The 19449-nt window shown below is 43.5% G+C and overlaps 1 protein-coding gene across 1 annotated transcript; it reads left to right on the forward strand.

Annotated features, from left to right (window-relative positions):
• Window positions 1-12122: 12122 nt before the first annotated feature.
• LOC115386788 (putative short-chain dehydrogenase/reductase family 42E member 2) lies at window positions 12123-19445 on the forward strand. The gene is made up of 11 exons (XM_030089252.1): window positions 12123-12542; window positions 13190-13285; window positions 14349-14406; window positions 14498-14616; window positions 14700-14775; window positions 15840-15922; window positions 16367-16504; window positions 16659-16724; window positions 16944-17007; window positions 17081-17154; window positions 19200-19445. Exons 1-11 carry the CDS (start codon window positions 12123-12125, stop codon window positions 19443-19445), a joined length of 1440 nt encoding a protein of 479 aa, XP_029945112.1.
• Window positions 19446-19449: the final 4 nt, after the last annotated feature.

Consider the following 19449-nt stretch of genomic DNA (forward strand, 5'->3'; position numbering starts at 1 on the left):
AGCCCACCAGTAACCGTTTATTCAAGGTTATTATTTCAAAAAAGCTTGTGGTTTCACCAGTGAAATCTGCATTTTGTGATTTCTTGCCCTCACATTAAGTGAGCTATTGATCCAGGAAGTGTAAATCTGCCAATTTTCTACCAACTTTACTGGACTGAGCTCCTCGTTTCTCAGATACAAAGATGGAAAAAAGTCTAAACAGATGAACAGACTATTCAGAATTAGGATACAATTATTTGTTTTCTGCACTGCAAACAGCTACATGTTTCACCTGCAGTGAAATGTTGTCACCCTCTGAAGCTCATAGCAAAAGATAAAGAAAACGACAACGGATAAAGACTGTTTGTCTAAAATAACCTTGTCTTTTGATTTTGGCTAAATAAAAGTGATATTCTTAACATAGGCTTTTATACCATCAAGCATTTAGGCTACTTTACTTCAGGTGAGCGGTAACGTCAAGATATTCGCCATTTTAACAAACTGATGTGGTGAATTAAAGGGCCATTGCCAACACCGCCACCCCAAAGCAATAACAACAATAACAACATCAAAAAAGTAAAGCTGTGACCACGCTCCTCATTCGACGTGTTCGTGATGTTATCTCTGGTTTCTGTGTTTTTACCCTCCAGGATAAATTATAGTGTCAGCAATCTGCCAGGCACCCTCCCCTGGAAATATGGCTGCCATCTGTTCATGTGAGTCCGCTCCAGCTTTCTGGGGCGGCTGTGAAGACCATGACGAAGACGATCAAGTCATCTCTCGACGTACCTGTTTTGAAAAGTGATGTGATTTTCCAGCTTTGTGGATTCGACACAAGTTTGCATGGTGCACGTTACAGTCCTCCACTCGAATTAATAATCTGCACATTTTCCCATAACACGTTTAATATTTTGTATTATTAATAGTAGCATCTCTGTATTTCCTAAACTGACACCTTGAGATGTGAGCAGATGTGAGAAAGCGCTGCACAGCTGGCGAAGTGCAGCTTCACACGAGCTCATCGGGCCTCAGAGGCGCTCCAGCCGGAGCTAACTTTAGCCGCCTTCGGGGGGGGGGAATCGATCTTTAGGTGGGCGACGGAGGATGGAGTGACGCTTCCTTCCAGACGGATGACTGCCCGTCTGCTGGTCAGCATCCATCCTGAAGCAGGCGCTGCTGAGGTGAGCAAATCAGAAACAAGATCCTGGTGATCAAACCAAGCAGGACAAAAATGTAAATGTGTTGTTGGTCAGTGTCTGCTTTGACCCTTCGAAGCAGTTTCTAGCTGCTCATTAACGCAGTTATCTGATGAGACATGGTCAAGGTGAGCATTGGTGAGTCGCTGCTGTTAGTCTGACCACAACCGTCTCTGAGGTTCACGGAAAATGTATTGAAAAAGAGAAAATAGAAAATGTCCAGTAACCATCCTCAACCAGGCGTTACTTTTTGGTGCCAGAGGTCAGAGGAAAATGGCCAGACTAGTTTGAAATAACTTAAAAGCAGCACATAACTCCTGATGAACCCAGTGTAAGAGTAACCGATCAAACCTTGAAGCATCATCACTAGAAATGGGTGTAAACAGCATTAAAAGGATGCATTGTCTTATGTTGGTGTAAGGTGAACAAACTGCATACAATCCCCCATACACACACACACATCTGATGTTGCTGTTGTTGCTGCGACTGATGCTGGCGCTGCAGGCTCCTGCTGTTTCCTGACGGCTTACAGCTCCACTGTAACAGGACAGAACCTGCCGAGCCAGACGACGAGTGTTTACTATGTGTGTTACTCTATACACAGTCCTGACACGCTAAGAAAGTCATGACTGAGCGATCGGCACCTACCGATTCAATGCATCAGTGCTACAGTGTGTATTACTGGGGGATCAATATGCTTTCTAAGCATAATGAATAGTTAAAAAGGGGAAGAGAAGAAGCTGCGGATCCTCCCGGCCCCTCCTCCGCTTCATCAGCATACTGACTTTGCCAAGCTGCTATGTGGTTTTCACAGTTTGTGTCCGTGCCAGAAAAACACTCTCAGGAAAACAGCAAAATGAAGCCCGTGACGCTCCGGCACGTTGTATTTCCACCGTTGCTTCATGAGGAGCAGGGATGGTGATACGAGCGAGAGCGAGACGTCTGTCACACAGAGGGCAGAGTTCAGCAATGATTGATAATAATGTCATTACGACAGCAATTAATTTGCTGAGTATTCCTCTTGTACAATCAAATGAACGTTGTTGTGTGATGTATAAGAATAGACACAGACGTCACTCAGTGTGTGTCCTCTGAACCAGATTAAACTATCCTACACTGATCCTGACACTCGGGCGTCCTGTCTATTCGGGCTGTAACAGGATCATAGAGGTTGTTTTTCCGCCTCTGACACTGACGGAAAACCTGGAGCGTCTGAAGACGGGAGGAAGGATGCTGAACGAACTGCCGGCAGTCATGGATAATCCTGATCATCCTCTCCATCGCACACTGGCCGGACAGCCGGCCCTTTAGCAAACAGACTGCTGCGGCTTTGCTCTTACAGTAAGTCTCTCCTGCCAACAACAACGCGAGGCTTCACCTTTACAATCTCTATAATCCTCTTGTTTTGTATTCATAGTATTAATCTTCTGTGTAAAGAACAATGCTTTCTCTTGTATCTATATATCCATCTATCCTTCCATCCATCTGGTTGATGGTTTAATGCCCTCGCAAGGATGCTGACTCATCAACTAAAAGACACAGCGGTTAATGAGACCACAGTTTTCTGAAAGCCTCAATCACTGTGTGTACTGTAAATTTTCTGTATGTAGACTGAACACGTGGGGAAATCAACCATCTATTTCTAGCTGATGATGAGTTCAATCTTCAGATCCGTCAGTGGTCCCCGACACACATCGATGCGAGTGTTAGGTACCCCGAGGACGTCCTCCGTGACTCCGGCGGAGGTTTCTCCCCGGTGTGTCTGGCATGTTGTTGCAGAAGCGGGAGCCGGGCGAGACCCTGCCGGCCCCGCGGCCCCGCGGCTCGCTGCTGACCACTGTTTGTTTCTGTTGGGCCCCTCCGTTTATTTTCGCGAGGGTATTAATGTCTATTTTGATATGCTTCTCGTGTTATTTTAGATGAGTCATTGGGGAATGTGTGGGCACATGTGAGAACAGTCTGTGCCTGCACAAGGACGGAGAGATGTACACATGCGCCGGGAAGATTGTTTGTGTGTGTGTGTGTGTGTGTGTGTGTGTGCGCACATTTGTTCGCTCCACAAACCTCACACTCATTTGACAGTGTAGGTTTTGGAATCCTGCTGCGTGGAAGAGAAGCTTGTTCCTTCATTTGAAGTCAACAAAAGCTACCAAGAGATGAGAATAGACGGCTCTGAGTCTGAAGGAAAGCCTCCCGTCGCACACCGGGATCCAGAAATGTGGGCTTTGTGAACGTTACATAATGAGTCTTTCTGTTGCTGATTTGAAATAAACACGAAGTCCTGGGTTTTTTTAATGGTGCCCATTCAGAGAACGCCCTCTCCCTCGTCTGGTTTGACCACTTACTCCTGTGCATCAGTGTCTCTTTCTTTCCAACTGCTTATGAAAATCAGCTTAGTTTGTTCAGAGATTTGTAGAAAGAAACCGTTAAAAAAAATGATAAATCTCTGTCAGCAGATGTGAACGAGAAAACCTGTAATAAAACAGGATTCTTGGTAACGTATTTATTCCTCTTATCTTATTTATTAGTATCTTTATGAATACTTTTGATTTTTTTTTTTTTTTTTAATGAAATCTGTGAATTTCACTTCATACCATAAATAATCTATTGAGCTCATGTTAACCATTGTGACACTACATACAAACCGACTCATTCATCTGTGTGTGTTTTGTTTAAAATTCTAACTGAATTCCATTCGGGGGTTTCGATGGTCACTTCCGCAGCACTTTAAGTGGGAAAGAGATGTTTTGTTCAACTGAAAAGTTCAAGTTCAAGAATTTTTATTACCTCTCAGGAGGCCAATTAGTTCTGCAGCCGGTGAGATTGAAAAGCAAAAAAAAAAAAAAAACCAACGAAACACAGAATGAGTCAGCAAATGACTAAAATGACTGTTCAGCTTTTTAAAAGGTGAGAAATATTCAGTCTTTCAGTCCTGCGTCTGGACGTCAGGAGTCAGGATTTAGTTTAAATTAACCTTAGTTTATACAGCGTAGTTTAGACTTGGTGATGGCATCATTAGAAAAAAAAAAAAAAGTGAGGATTGAATGAAATCTTCAAGAAATGTCGGCAGCAGCGCCGCACCCTGCCTGGCTGCCTGTGGGCCGGTGCATGCTGGGATTGCTGCAGCTAGTCATCATGAAAAGACATCTGTGTCACAAACAGTGAGCGCTGAGTACACAAAGAAGATATTGTTTCGTTCCACCAGTGGATATGAATGATTAATACAGGTCTGGTTTGAGTGGAACTCAAAACGTGGCCGAGATGTGTGGAAGGAATGGGCCGAGTGTGTAACGGAGGCAGATCGGAGCCGGGCGGGCCTGATGGTCTCTGTCAGGGACGGCTGGAGGACGCCGCCGTGGCTGAGATAGCACCGTAATCCTGTTTGTCCTCTCCTTGTCTTTCATGCTGCTACAAAGCCTCTGTCTGTGCATTTTGTCATTCCTTGTTTACTTTCACAGCTTGTTTGACAGCAGCTGATAAATGCAGAGTTTATATATGAAGCTGCCCCCCACCCACCGTCCCCTCCCTCGGCCTTCTTGACAGCGGCTCGGCCGACTGGGCTCTGGTGCAGTGGATTGAGAGGTAACTTGCCAGTTATTGATTCCCTGCAAAGCTTCTGACCTGAACAGGAAAAGGCTGGGAGTAAAACCTGTTTGCCAAACTCTGCTATGATGTATCGAGAGAGCTGCTGTTCTGCCTTCTGCCGTATTACCTCTGAATAACAGCGAGATGCTCAGCCAATAAACCGAAAACTGTCCAGGCTGACGTTTGGGGGAATAAATGATCCTGGTTAACCGAATAAATGTTCTAATCTTCCCCACAAATGTCCTTAACGTTCTGTTCCATCAGAACAAGAAGTTTTGTTCTCCTCCTGCAGACTGAAGCTTCTCCTAAAACAAGTTGACTAAAGTTCCCTCCTCCCATCCTATTTTATCTGTCCTTGAAGCAGCAGCACTGTCGTCATCTTTGTCTCAAGCCTCCAGTTTCATCCTCCAAGGAATTATGTGCTTGTCTGTCACTTACTCAATTTCTTTCTCTTTTATCTCTCTGTGAAAGCCAGGAAGCTCGCTTCACTGACAGCCCTCATCAGCCAATAGCCTCCCAAATCCATCAGCCATATAATTATACCGTCATTATTTCTGACGTTTCCATCATCTTTGACAGAGGGGGGAAAAAAAAATGTAATGGACTTTATTTTTACATTGTGGTGTAATTAGCTGTACGGTGATTGAACTTTTTGTGCGAGCTGAGTGTGGTGTGAGATGTAACGCGCCTGGTCAAGGTGTGTGTGTGTGTGTGTGTGTGTGAGAGAGAGAGAGAGAGCTTTAGACAGTTAATGAGCAGAGTAAAATGTGAACTCCCACAGTTTTCCACCACATTAGCTTCTGCTGCTGGAATGATAATTGTAACACAGTAACAACGCCGACTTCTTTTGGTAAATTAACAGCGAGCTGCAGGACCTCTGAAGCAGCGATAGGCAAATCATTTTCTCCCAAAGGATCCAAATAAACAATGTGTGAAGCGGATGGAGGAAATTCGTATGACTCTAAATGGAAAACATTGAAATGCACACAGCAAAGAGGCCATATTCCTCTGGTTTGCAAAAAGTTAGCATGATGCAGCTGTCAAGCGAGGCGGTAAAAATGGTGCGGATTACTTTAAGCCACTGAGAGCGTTTCAACATTACCGTTCAGCTCAAAGTGCAAACATCTGACTCACAGCTGCACAGTGTGGATTCTCAGTGTCCGCACCTAAACGCAGTTTCAATAGAAAGACGCTCTGCTGCCAGAGACGAACAGCTCGAACAGTTAGTGTTGAATAAGCGTTTTAAATTCATCCATAAATGAACTAAATCTGCTGCTTCTCTGGTTTTTCACTTTCTGGCCTCCCAGCGCCCCAGTTTATCACCCGAGTGATTCGGGGATGTTCTGCATAAAGTCAAATTAATTGATTTAAGTTAAAATCCCGCCGGTGCGCAGGCTGCTTTCGCTCCTGAGCGTGACCTCTCAGCCCTGCTCCCTCAAATCGGCATGAAATGAAACGACTAATCCGCTTCAAATACTCATTTCAGTGGAAATAAGAAAGAACCTGTGCTTGTGCACTAAATTTCAGTCTTAACAAGGATCAAGTTTAATGTCTGTGTTTTCTCTGTTGAGGCCTTAGCTGTGCGAGATGTTGCGGCAGTGGATCGTGTGTGTGGATGTCTGCAGTCCAGCAGCCGGTGAGTCTTCACCACAGCTCTCTCATCAGACCTGCAGTCCAGCTGGGTGTGCACTAAAGCATCTTTGACCTTTGATCCGCAGTGTTTGGGTGGTCACAATGTGCCTAAATGCGGTTGTCTGGCGCCCCCTGCTGCTCGAATCAGCACCGTTCACGTGGACTCAGGGATTGATGAGGTGGGAAGTTGATGGGTTTTTTTTTTTTTAGATTCTTAGTTCCTGCTACATCCATCCTCTGTGCTGTCCAGACAGCTAGCAATGGCGATTAAAGAAAGCTTGATGAATGAACTCTGAGAGTGTTAAAGAGTGGACTCATATAGCAATTGTTTTCTAATTGTAAAATTGTTTCTCCTGAAAAATGTACAGTTGTCCTGAGGTCACACTTTTATGTTTCACACTTTAAAGTCTTCTCCCTTCACATCTTCAGCGTGTTTCTCTGTTATGTAACTGTGTAAATCATTTGAAAGGAACCATTTAAACGGATAATACTCACTGGTGACACACTTGAGTCGCTGCCAGCTGGAGTCTCTATTGGACCACAGTGTCTGGAAGTTTGCTGAGAACCTGCCAAGCTGGCGTAACTGTGTGTCCTCAGCGAATGGATTGCCTTTAATGTATGCTAATTTTTAACTAAACAAGGATGTCTTTCCACAAAAGTGTCATTTAAAATAAAATAAATTAAGTAAATGGACCAAAGCTTCATTTTAAGAAGTGATCTGTGTTCCTGCAGCACTTCCAGAGCTGCTGTTTCACATAATGAGAGTAAACGCAGCCTGACGAATGACTTAAATCAACACGTTTTTCATTTTTTAAAAAAAGGAGAGTGCATCTATAAGTGCTCCATAATTCGACCCTTTCCCCTCCAATATCGCAGTTTATTTCCAAACTGCCTCTATACCAGGGAGCTCCAGTCATTTGGCGGCTGCTTAAGACTTTTTCTCCCCTCTTTAATTATGTTCAGTGCATTCGGCTGTCAGCTCGGGTTTGGCAATCTGTCTGCTGTCTGCTAAATAAAACATGAAGCCTCTATTTCTGTCCCCTCCTCAAACGCCCTGCTCAGGAAGTCGCTGCTGCTGCTGCTGCTGCTCACCTGGACCGGTTTCATCTCAAAGACACATCTTGGTTTGATAACCTCCTGCAGATCACTCTTTATTGTTGGCCTTTCCACGTTAATATTAACTTAACCCAGTTCCCCTAAAATACCCCGTCACTACAAGTTTAAAACAAAGATTAATACACTGTACATTTATGAATGGTTTTTCACAGGATTTGTAAGAATGATGAATGAAGCAAAAGCTGAGTTCATCTCAGAAAGGCTGAACTTCACTGGAGGTCAAAGCTGACTGACAGGGAATCTTTTTCTGATGGAATATTAATCGAGCAGTAATCATTATACCCGGTCAGACGAGGTCAGACGCCTCAGGTCGTTCCTCTGTGTCCAACAGATAAAAGTGAAGACACACTTTGTTTGTCATTGAGACACAAGATCACGTTAACAAGTTAGAACAGAGGACACGTGGATTTTGGGTTTCTGCGTGTCTTTTATAGGATCACCTCAAAGAAAACCTCATCCCTTTCCCCCTTTATAGATAATACTGGAATTGTAAAGAGTTGTGTTTGTTTTGCTTGTGATTTACACAGAGACAAATGTTATTCTTTCTTTTGTCTTGAGTCTGTATAGTGCAAAATAAATTCATGGGACCGAGGAGCAATGATGAACCTTTGAAAAAAAAAATCCACATTTCATCATGCTTGTGCTTTGAAGGCAGTGTACCTGCTGATCATTCAAACAAATAGGGAGAAACCCCACACACACACATTGTCCTTAACCTTTGCTTCTTGCAGATCCCTGAATACTTCAGTCTCAGCATGTCCTTCAGGTAATCCCAGACTGCATGCTGAGAGTGGGAAGATGCTCTGTTTAATTATTTTTTAATCTGAAACTTTGTCCTTGGGGAAGCATGAGTTTAGGACAGACCTGAGCATCATATATCTCCTGTTACATCTGCTTGAGTGCTTATTACCACAAAAATGATCAAATCTTTCACGTTATTGGCCATTATTACATTATTAGTTGTGTCTGTAACTTTATACCATTTTGTTGGTGTTTCACAGTGGAATGAGACTTTTTTTAAAGGTTATTTTTCATTAACTAATTTGCTGAACTTGAAATTTGAAAAATTTAATTACATAGCACTCCGTGTGCCAATAAAGGTTAATATATATATATATATAAAAAAACAATCCGCGCGCCTCCTCCAGACGTTACGGTAGAGCCGCTCAGGTGCGCGCGCCTGATTGACAGGTGAGGCGGCGGCGCCTCAAAACAGACAGGCGCGCGGCCGCTGCTGCTCATTTGCCGAGCAAGGCGCAGGTGTGAATGTGAGCCAAGCACAGCGGTAATACAGGTAAGTCCATTCATTTCCTGTTATTAGCGAATGGCTGAGCGGGACAAACATCACTTTATAGCTGTTTGAGTTCCTAATATACACGCTGACAAAGGTTCTGTCCATAAAAAAGGGCGAGTTTGTTACTACTCTGTTAGAAATATTCCTGTAAAAAGAAAATAAACAACTGACTGCAGGGTTGGCATTACTGTATTTTACAATTAAATGATTTGATTTGATTATTTGTATTATTTATACATTTTAGTGAACTATGACTTGTAGTATTTCATCTGAATATACCCTGTTGATCAGTGGTAAAAAAAAGTCAAAAAAATAAATAAATGAAGTGCATAGTGCAATAACAGTATAATGAGCATCACTATTTCGTTTCGTTTATTTGGGCATATCACATAACATAAACATGTCAACAAAATATACAAAACCATTCAATGAAGCCCAAAAGGAGTAGGCTGAAGCAGAAGCTTATCAGTGCCTACCCCTTCCCATATCTGGTAATTATATCACTGAGGGTCACATGGCAATGTTGTTGTATTTGTACATAATTTTATCATCCATACCCAGGCCATTACACAGTAGCATGTGCATGTGCCTGCCTATGAATGTGTGTGTGTTATGTGGTACAAGATTCATGTCCTGGCATGCCACACAGTGTGTGTTATGTTTGTTTGGCATAGTTATCAAAAATACGGCGCATATACAGTTTTTTGAATTGATGTATAGTTATGGCACTTTTTAGGTTCCCATCTAAGCTGTTCCATAGATTTACGCCTCTCCGGGCAATACATTGGCTTTTGAGGGTCGTACGAACACGTTGAACTTTTAAATTAAGCATTTGCCTGGAAGAATAATTGCCCTCTCTATTAGCAAACAGACGATTTATGTTACCGGGAAGTAAATTGTTTCTTGCCTTGTAGAGTATTAACAGAGATTTCAAATGTATTAAGTCCTCACTACACAATACATGTTAAACATCAGTTATTATGAGTGGAAATCCAAATATTGAACATTGGTAGGACGGTTAAGGCTCACTCAAAGACACCGGGTTTCTCAGTCTCAGAAGAAGAAATTGGAACCAAAATGAATTATGCTACTTCTTATCACACACAAAATCACAAAAATGCTAAATTGTTGCCTTCATTCTTTCTTATCAGTCCCCCTATTTATAACACCTTGGCCAACCATAACATTCCAACCAGAAACATTCAGACAGATTCTGTGTAGTTTCAGAAAGTATACAGTAACAGTGAACACAATAGAATGAATACAAGATTGATAGCACTGAGAGGAAGAGGGAGAGAGAATTACAAGATAGAGACAAACTGCTGTTTTGACAAATATATGAATAGGATTGAGTAATCTAATGTGTGCAACCACATCTTCTAAAAATGATAAAGTTAGAGGCTCCAAGGGATCAAAAACAGGAACCGGAGCCAGAGGGGTCAGAGGCAGGAGCTGAACTCAGAGACCTTGTGGTAGAAAGCTTATCAATAAAAGAGTGAAGGAAGCTATCACATAATTCAGGGGATGATTCTAAAACAGGTAGTGAGGCATTAAGAACAGTCAGTGGTTTTAAAAGGCACATGTGGGCCATGTCGTAATGCCTCGGTAATGTTTGCTTGGTGTTCTCAATGGAGCCACTGAGTCCAGGAGCGCAGTTTTTAACAGGGCATTTCAGTCACAAAGCCAGAGAATTAATTCATAAAATCTGTGTCTTCACCATGGCGTCAGTAGATGACAGCGCAGAGCAGAAATTCGGAGCGACCCCCGCCCCAGTAAATCCATTCAGAGCTGGAGAAAGAGGATGATATGGCGCACTGGTTACATTTGAAGTTGTTTTTATAGACAGTCTTCGTTTCACAAATTCATGTTCTGCTTGAAGTATCTGACCTGTGGATGAAGTCCAGGGTGCATGCTGCCTCTTCTAGGCCCTGAAGGTTAAAGGGGTCAAACGTGGGAAAAAAAGGCCTAAGCCCTGCACATTATGGAGAGATGTTCAGAATTTGTCTTGTTCATCTTGTTGGATCTGTACAGTTAGAGGTGTTTTTGATGACTTGATGATTCTGCTTTGATCATAGAAACATTAATGGGCTGAACAAGACTCCACACATATCTTCTGTTGTGCTTTTTCCTCTAAACCACGCATCACTGTTTTTTTTAGTGATCACTTGAAAACACTAAGCGACATTGTTTTTTTAATCATTTTGGATTTTGGATTCATAAAGTGAAGAATACAACTGTTTGTTGTTTCATTCAAAAATGGTTTTCCTCACTCTTTAGAAAATAAATAGTTTATGTACTGACCATTACTTCAACCACACATTGGAAAAAGTTTGACAACAGGATTGCATTCTCTTAACAATGGAGATCAGACTTATTTTTACAAGGATATTACCTTATGCTTTAGTAGAATTCTTTTGTCGCTTTGATATCATATTCATTAATATATATAAACACTTCAAGATATATTAGATGAGGAGGTTCAGATAAGGTAACTGTCTTCTCACTGTCAGTTGTTGTGGAAAAACCTCAAAGTGAGCCATCAGAAGCAGGATAACACACAATATGACATCCTCACCCAGATCCTCTTTGACTCCTGCGTTGTTCGGTTTAGTCCTGCAGAATTCCTGGATGACTTTATTTCAATAAAGTTGTAAAACTGTGAAGCAAAAAAAACCCCAAAACAAAACAAGGAAAAACAGCTCATTTTGCCAGTTCACCTGCTATAGTTGCTTATTTCAGTGTTTGATGTCTGAAAAAGTAACTGATCATTGTGTCATGTGATGGAAATGTACAAGTATGCTACTTACTATGATCAGCAGGGCGGCGCTAACGCCGTCTACTGCATCTGCAATATCACAGAAATGTGTCAAAATTCAATCTGTAGATACAAAACAACTGTAACTTGAGATGATACACAATGCAGGGTGGAGAAAGAATCACAGTTAAAGCAAAGCAAATATTCAATATTTAATCGATTGATTGAAAAAAATCTTGCCTTTTTTTTTCAATCTGCACACTGACACACAGTAACTATATTACAACTTTATGGAGTCCTTTATAATATTAACCTAATTCAAAAGTTGAAATGAAACAAGAATGGTAAAATCTATAACAGATATAGTCCTCATTTGGATTTCAAAAGCCACTGCATTGATTTTAGTTATTTGCCTATTCTTTGTATTTATTTGTGTGAGAATTTCAAAGTGTGCAAAGATGTTTAAGCTATAATTCTAAAATGTTGCTGTGATTGAATTATCTTAGGAAGTGAACCAAGAGGAAATCAATGACTGTTTATCTGATTTGACCCAGTCAGGGCATTGATGGAGCTGTGTGGCCCCAACGTGAGTGAGACCGGAGGCCCTCTTCCCTGCCACAGCGTCCCGCTCTGCCGCCTTCAAGCCGGCGGACGCCACGTCCACAACCTCCCCCACCTCCCCCACCAGCCGTGGGTCAACCATCCGGCCCCGGCCGTGGCGTCCGGCCCGGTCGCGGCCGTGCGGCACAGGGGCAGCGGAGCCACGGCGGCGAGCCACAGCAGCGCCGGGTGTGCGGCCTCCAGGCTGGCGGAGGAGGCGGCCGTGGGTCAGGGGGCGTCCGGGGGGAAGGTGGTGGTGACCGGAGGCGGAGGATACTTCGGCTTCAGGCTGGTCAGACAGCTGGCCAGCGAGGGGCTGCTGGTGGTTCTTCTGGACATGAACAAACCTCCCTGTGAAATTCCTGACGGAGCAATCTTCTGTCAGGTGAGGGACTGAATTCTCTTGTTATTACTACTTAAAAAAGTTACTTATGCTTTTGTTTTGAAAGGAAATAATCTCACAGGGGTGTTGTGATCAAACAGAATGCATATTGATGAAACATGAAAAAAATACCGATAGTTTTTGTCAAATATACGTGCAGCACTGGTTCTAATCCTTGCATAAAGTCGGCGGTTGATGCTTCCTCCATAAGAGGTTCGCTCTGTGCAGACTCTCGCGTCAGCCCGTCTGTGTGTTCGTGGTTGGAAACAGACACAGGTGAGTGATCCGTCTCAGAGCAGCAGCTGCCGACTGGGTCACAGAGGGTGGAGGCATGATTCAGGTTTCACTTGCAGGCCCTTTGGCACACTTACCTTAATCATTGGAGCCTTTTCAGGGCTCCTGAGAGACTCACACATGCACACGCTACCTGTGAAACCACTAAAGTGCTTTCTTGAGAAGCCATTCTGTGTGATAAAGACAGCCAGAAGGAAACATGTGGAATATGTTTAAGTATGGATTATACCAGTAAACAAAAGTTTTAACTGGGCGACTTAAACAGCTCCAGTTGAATCCAGAAGGCAGACGGATGGTTGGACATATAGAAAGTTCACTGCCATTCATCAAAAGCTCTTCTTCCATCTTTCTTCCAGGGTGACATCCGGGATTATTCCTCCCTCTACAAAGTCTGTGAGGGTGCCGACTGTATATTCCACACGGCGTCGTACGGCATGACCGGACCAGAACAGGTGACTTATCGTCACTCCACTCCTCAATCACTTTATTAACAATCCTGGTCACGTCCGGATCGACTGCTGGTGGTCGCCACCCTTTTGTGACAGTCTCATGGACAGGTGTGGCTGTGGATATTGCAAAGACATGATTTTACTTTTTACTGCAAACAACTGTTGATGCTGTGTGAGCTTTATGGAGTGATCAAGATGTCTAATGTCTGTTTCATGAGTGAAATGTCTCTGTAGTTACTCTCAATGATTATATTTATCAAAGGGCAAGCAGATCATTTACATTTACATAAAAACAAATGTAAGTATAGTTTTTCAATATGGAGGTAAGAAATCTTCATTATTATATCAAGATCACAGTTTTTAATCAAATAACAGATGTCAAGTGACCTGACTTCTGTGAAACAGGAATTAGCTTTTCTCATGTTAAACTGGCCTCCCTCCGCGTCAACTTTTCTCTTCTTGCACATTCAGTTTTATTTTGTTTAATTCATCTTTTTCAACCCATAAAACACTTATTTAAAAGCTGATATGGAAAGGTCAATCTAAGCGTAGTATCTGCCGCATTTCAATGGTAACAGAATACATGTGCATTGTGGGAGATCTCACCTGGTCACGTTTTAATTTAGAGCTTTTCTTTAAACTAAGATTATGTTCTTTTTGGTTACATTGTAAAATACAGAAAGCCAGGCCTTCAGCACGATTCAGAACCATCATCCAAACATGTGAAGGTTTGAACAAATCCTAAAATTTACGACCCACTAAATGCTTGATGCAACTTTTTCAAACATCTGTGATGTTGAAAATGAATCCAGTTCTCCTTCATGGCTGATCAATCAAGCAGTGAAATGGCCGACCCATCAACTAAAACAAAACATTTCAACTCCTTCAGTATTCCAATAAAGTTGATCATGTGCTAATACGCCTTCATGTATCTTCATTAGAGAGAGCCACCTGTGGTATTCACGGTGGTAAACCAGTGTAAAGTGCTGACAAGATTTCTTTGTTTATCATCACAATGGCCTCATGAAAGATGCATGGAATGTTTCTTCTTCACTCTGGCTTCCAGTTGAGGAAAGAGCAGGTGGAGTCCATCAACGTTGGCGGGACCAATAACGTCATAAATGGTGAGAAAATGTCCAACAGGGATCGAACCCTCACAGTGATTGTTAAAATTTTTGATTCCACCACAGTGCTGTGTGACCTGCTGTGTTTCAGTGTGTAAGGAGAGGAGCGTTCCCCGGCTGGTGTACACCAGCACCATCAACGCGGTGTTCACAGGCCGACCCATAGTGAACGGTGACGAGGCTTCAGTGCCGCTGGTGTCTCCCGATGTGGTGAGCAGCACAAGTCGGATTCCCAAGTTTCAAATGACTGCCACAACAAAAGAACCCGGCTGTATTCTCTCTCTGTCTTCCAGCACACGGACCACTACTCCAGAACCAAAGCCGTCGCAGAGCAGATGGTGCTCGCCGCGAACGGATGCTCCCTGAAAGGTGTGAAACGTGTTTAAGAGTCACAGAATTACATGGAAACAGTCATTTCAGAGCAGGCTGCCACCCGCTTCTATGTAAAAACCTGTTTCCAGCTGAGCGACAGACCAGGAGAGGGCCGTAGTGGTGGTTGCCATGGGGACTCCATGTGCAATTCAGTACACTACAGCGACGGCGGTTTAAATTTAGAGCCTGCATGGCCACAGACACATACAGGCACATTTTGCTCATCATCTGATACAGTAGGTGAGCTTTATGTACGCAGGCGTGAACCCCGTGGTTCTCTCTGGATGTAATGCTAGACCCTGTCAGTGACCATCACACGTTTAATTAAGCTCAGAGGAGGGCCACGTCTCCATACATACAGCAAGTCAACATTCAGATATGTTCTTCCCACAACAGCTGAACTTTATGGTATAACCACAGACTGGATTAACACATGGATTCTTTTAAATTAAATCTGGATTATAAAATAAATCCATCTCTTTTAATACCTGGGACAGCTCTCCACTGTTAATGTGTGGACAACACAGAAGAATAGAAGTTGAATATTTCCATTATTTATAATCTGGGCATTGTTTTCTCAAGTAATCCAATATTTATTTGATTTATGGAACATCGGAATACCTTTAAATATGTCGACCTGCCACAGCAGGAATGAAAAGGTTTCATTCACCAAGACGGTAAATGCAGAAGCTCATCTCTTTCTTCTGAATTGGAAACAGTTTGCACTTACAAATCACATTTTTATTGCTTCAGCAGCCCAAAAGCACTTTGCACCGTTACTCACATTTACCCATCACTCCAAGGACAGCTGCTGTACAAGGTGATTGTACACCATTTGGAGCAATTTTGCTTTCGGTGACTTGCCTGAGGACACTTTGACACATAGAGGGTTAGACTGGGACACAGCCAGAGTCCTGTCAAGGAAAATTATCACTTGATTGACAAACACAATTTAAAACATTCATGCAGAACTTAGAGTCTGGCGCTGTGTTTTTGCCTCCAACAGAAGAAGAAATAAAAAGTTTAACTCTTAAGTGATGAATTCGTCTTGTCTTTAACAGACGGGGGTCTCCTGCGGACCTGCGTCCTGCGGCCGTGTGGAATCTACGGCCCGGAGGAGAGGAGACACATGCACAGAGTGATGGTGAGGGACTGAAGGCTGCGTATCCATTGTCTTCACATAGTCATTAATTTCTTGTACACTGGCAGTGGGGAAAAAGCACAACGCCGTAGTGCCCACAGCCTCACTAGCAGAAAGTATTCCTGTCTGAACTCTTTACATTATTGATGGCGCTCCACTGGTGTCTAGTTACTGCAGTCTTTTCACTACGGGGCAGTATTCAGCGCCGCCGGCTGAAGGGCTGCTCGCCAGGTTAACTGTTGGTGTGGACGGCTGAGAAAGATGACTTTTAATCTCCTGCTTTTAACCTTAACCCATCTGGATGAAGTCAAGGTGTGCATGACTCATATTTTAAAAAGTAAAATATACTCAGTACTTAATGTATAATCATGTTTCACAAGGAAAATGTTTTCTAAGAACGCCACAACACAAAACCACCGCGCGGCTTCTTGTCATCTCTTGGCCCAGATGAACGTGGAGCGTCGACTCTTCAGCTTCAGGTTCGGTGACCCTCAGGCCAGGATGAACTGGGTACATGTGAATAACCTGGTGCTGGCCCACACGCTGGCAGCCGAAGCCCTGACGCCCAAGAAGAGCTGCGTCGCTGTGAGTCCACTTCATATCACCCATGACCAGAAAAATCCAGTCCTGGATAGTCTCTGAACTGAGGAGCCTTACGTTAAAGGGATTGGCTGCTTCATCGCCCCTGTATTTCATAATGAAACCACGTGTTACCTTGTTAATGTATTTTCTCCTGCAGAGCGGACAGGCCTATTTCATTAATGACGGCATTTCAGTCAATTTGTTCGAGTGGCTGACACCTTTGGTGAGTCAGTGACAAAGACAGCTTCTGTTTTATCTGTTTTTTATTAGTGAACAAGAAAAGCTACCAGAATCTGCTTTTATATTGTAAGAATAGCTAAAAAAAAAAAAAAGTCCATCCAAATGTGTTGAAAACACGTCAGAGACAAAGTACTCAAACGATAAAGCATGAAAGCATTTACCGAATGAACTCAGTTTTGTTTTCTGTGTCTAATTTTTCTAGTTTGAACAACTGGGCTTCAAGAGGCCGCTGCTGGGTCTGCCAGTGTCACTCGTCTACTCTGCAGGTAACTCACTTCTCTCCTTCTCTTTGGCTCGCCGTTTCAGTGCCTGACATCTCACTGTTTGTCCCGTTTCAAGCCATCCTGGTGGAATACCTGCACGTTATCCTGAGACCCGTGATAAAAGTGCCTCTGCTTTTGACAAGAAGCGAGGTGAGCATCGTCAAAAGAGATCAAAGGGACAAAGTTTAAGTATATCACAGACCATTAAGTATTAACACTCATGGGTTCTTTCTTCCATATCTAACAAATAGCACACGCTTGACAGAGGTTCACTTACACAGCTCTTTAAACACATAGAGGTACACAAACAACTTAATAAATGAGCCATCTTGACAAAACAAGATAACAATTAACTCGTGATGACTGAGATCGACCAACTGAAAACTTCTGAAAATCAGTCAGGACCCAAAAAAAAGAAGGAACATCTTTCATCCACTGACAGGTTTTTGGACCAGCAAGCTTAATTAAAGATTGACAAGAGCACATCTAGTCCAAGGAGCACGGCCCGGGAGAAGGTCAGAACAAGCAGTGCTCTGTGCATGCCATGAACACATAAGAGTCAAAATTAGACCATAATGGCGCTAAAGAGAGTGCTTTGGTTAATTTTTCCTTTGCAAACTGTGTTACTCAAGAACACAAAGCAGGGGGCAACATGAAACGAACGAGGCCAAGGAAGGCAGCACAATGCTTGTTTTGATGGGAAACTAAAATATAATTGAAATTATTTTGTCAGTCAGCCTCTTGGCAGTGTAACCTGCAGGAATACCAGGTGAAAGGCGTTATCGGTCATGAAGAGGGGGACTCCGTCCCGGTGAAGCTCGCAGCGCTGCGGAGCTTGTGCGTACACGTGTACCTGCCCAACTGAAAGTACGTGTCTTGAGGATCAGGTTACCTCCTCACTCATGAGTAGAATCTTGTTTAAGTCTCTCCCGCAACAGTGAAGACAGACTTCATTAAGGTTAAGGTGGGTATTTTCCTATCACTCCCCCCCCCCCCCCCTCCCTCCCTCCGCCCCTTTCTGACGCCATCTCATGTGCATCAATTATGGAAAACTCAAGCAGCCATTTCAAGCAATTCAAACTGTTGGCAGCTAGAATAAGAAATGACAAGTTAGTGGCAAAAACAATTCTTTGAAAAATAGAGAATATCAGAATGAGGTCGCTCCTACAGTCGGGATCCTGGTCAGATCTTTTTGACGCGTCTTGAGGGGCGTCCGTCGTGGACTCTAGGGTCCTCATGAAAGTGTGATGAGGCAGAAACCAAAGCTGAGCATTGTGGGCCTTCGCCTGGAGCTCATTCTGTCAGGCAGCTGCAGGCCGGGGGATCGATGATTGTCCTGTGAATAAAACATAAACCGCTGCGGGGTCAGCCCTGGAAGTTCAAGATAAAGTTTACAGGAAGTGACCTCAGTGCCTCGGCTGTTGCCATGGCGAGCGAAGCCGGTCACCTTCCCGCCTGGGCTCTCAGGTTAAGATGTCACATGTCTCGCAGAGAGGAGATCCCTCATGCATGTGGATCTGACTGTGAACAGCGAACATTTTCACCACCAGATCAACAACCGTTTACAATCTGCAGAGTGAAATCAAAGTAGAGATGATTTTCTTACTGTAATTTCCATCCCTGAAGTGACGACAGAACTGATGCCAGCTACACTGATTTTCTCACATTAGATTGTTCAATCGATGTGTTTTCTGTGACTCACACTTGACCTTAGTGTCTGGGAGCAGCGGTCGATTTATCTCATGTGGAGGAAAACAAAAGTTTTCACAGCTGAAAGATATTCATTCAGGATAACTGTCGCGATTTAGCTTTTGCTGGAGAATTTCTAGGAAACTGTTCATGAGTGAAGGACAGCTTGTCGTACAGCTGTGAATGTCTGAAGTGGAGGGATTTAAGCCGACTGATGCAATTTTCTCATCAAATTGTATCTGGGGAAACATTTATGTGGGAGGATGGACTCCTTTTGTGTCACGGCCATCTGACCTTATCCATCAGTGTGAGCATTTCGCATGTGGACACCTAATCCACCAACAGTAAGAAGATGCAGTAACTGGAAACACCCATCAGGTTATCACAGTGTAACACAGAGTTTGATGAACTGAGGCTCATCTGAACCGTGAACCCCGCCGGCCTTTAGCCTGCTCCACCAGCCTTCCTCTCTAGAATGGAGGAATTCACAAATATTCTACTTCCAGGTCAAGAACATCGCTGTGACCCACACCTTCAAAATCGACAAGGCCCGTCGAGAGCTGGGTTACAATCCCAACACCTACAGCCTGGCGGACTCCGTGGAGCTGTACCTGAAGTCCCGGGAGCCCCGCTCCAGGTCTTCTCTTCTGGACGTCTCATGGACCTCCCAGCTGCTCCGCCACCGCGTCCTGCTGCTGCTGCTGGGCCTCAGCCTGATGCTGCTCACCATATCCTGCGTAGTGAATTTTTAAGTGC

This window comes from Salarias fasciatus, chromosome 4 (genome assembly GCF_902148845.1).
Source record: "Salarias fasciatus chromosome 4, fSalaFa1.1, whole genome shotgun sequence".
Lineage (NCBI taxonomy): Eukaryota > Metazoa > Chordata > Actinopteri > Blenniiformes > Blenniidae > Salarias > Salarias fasciatus.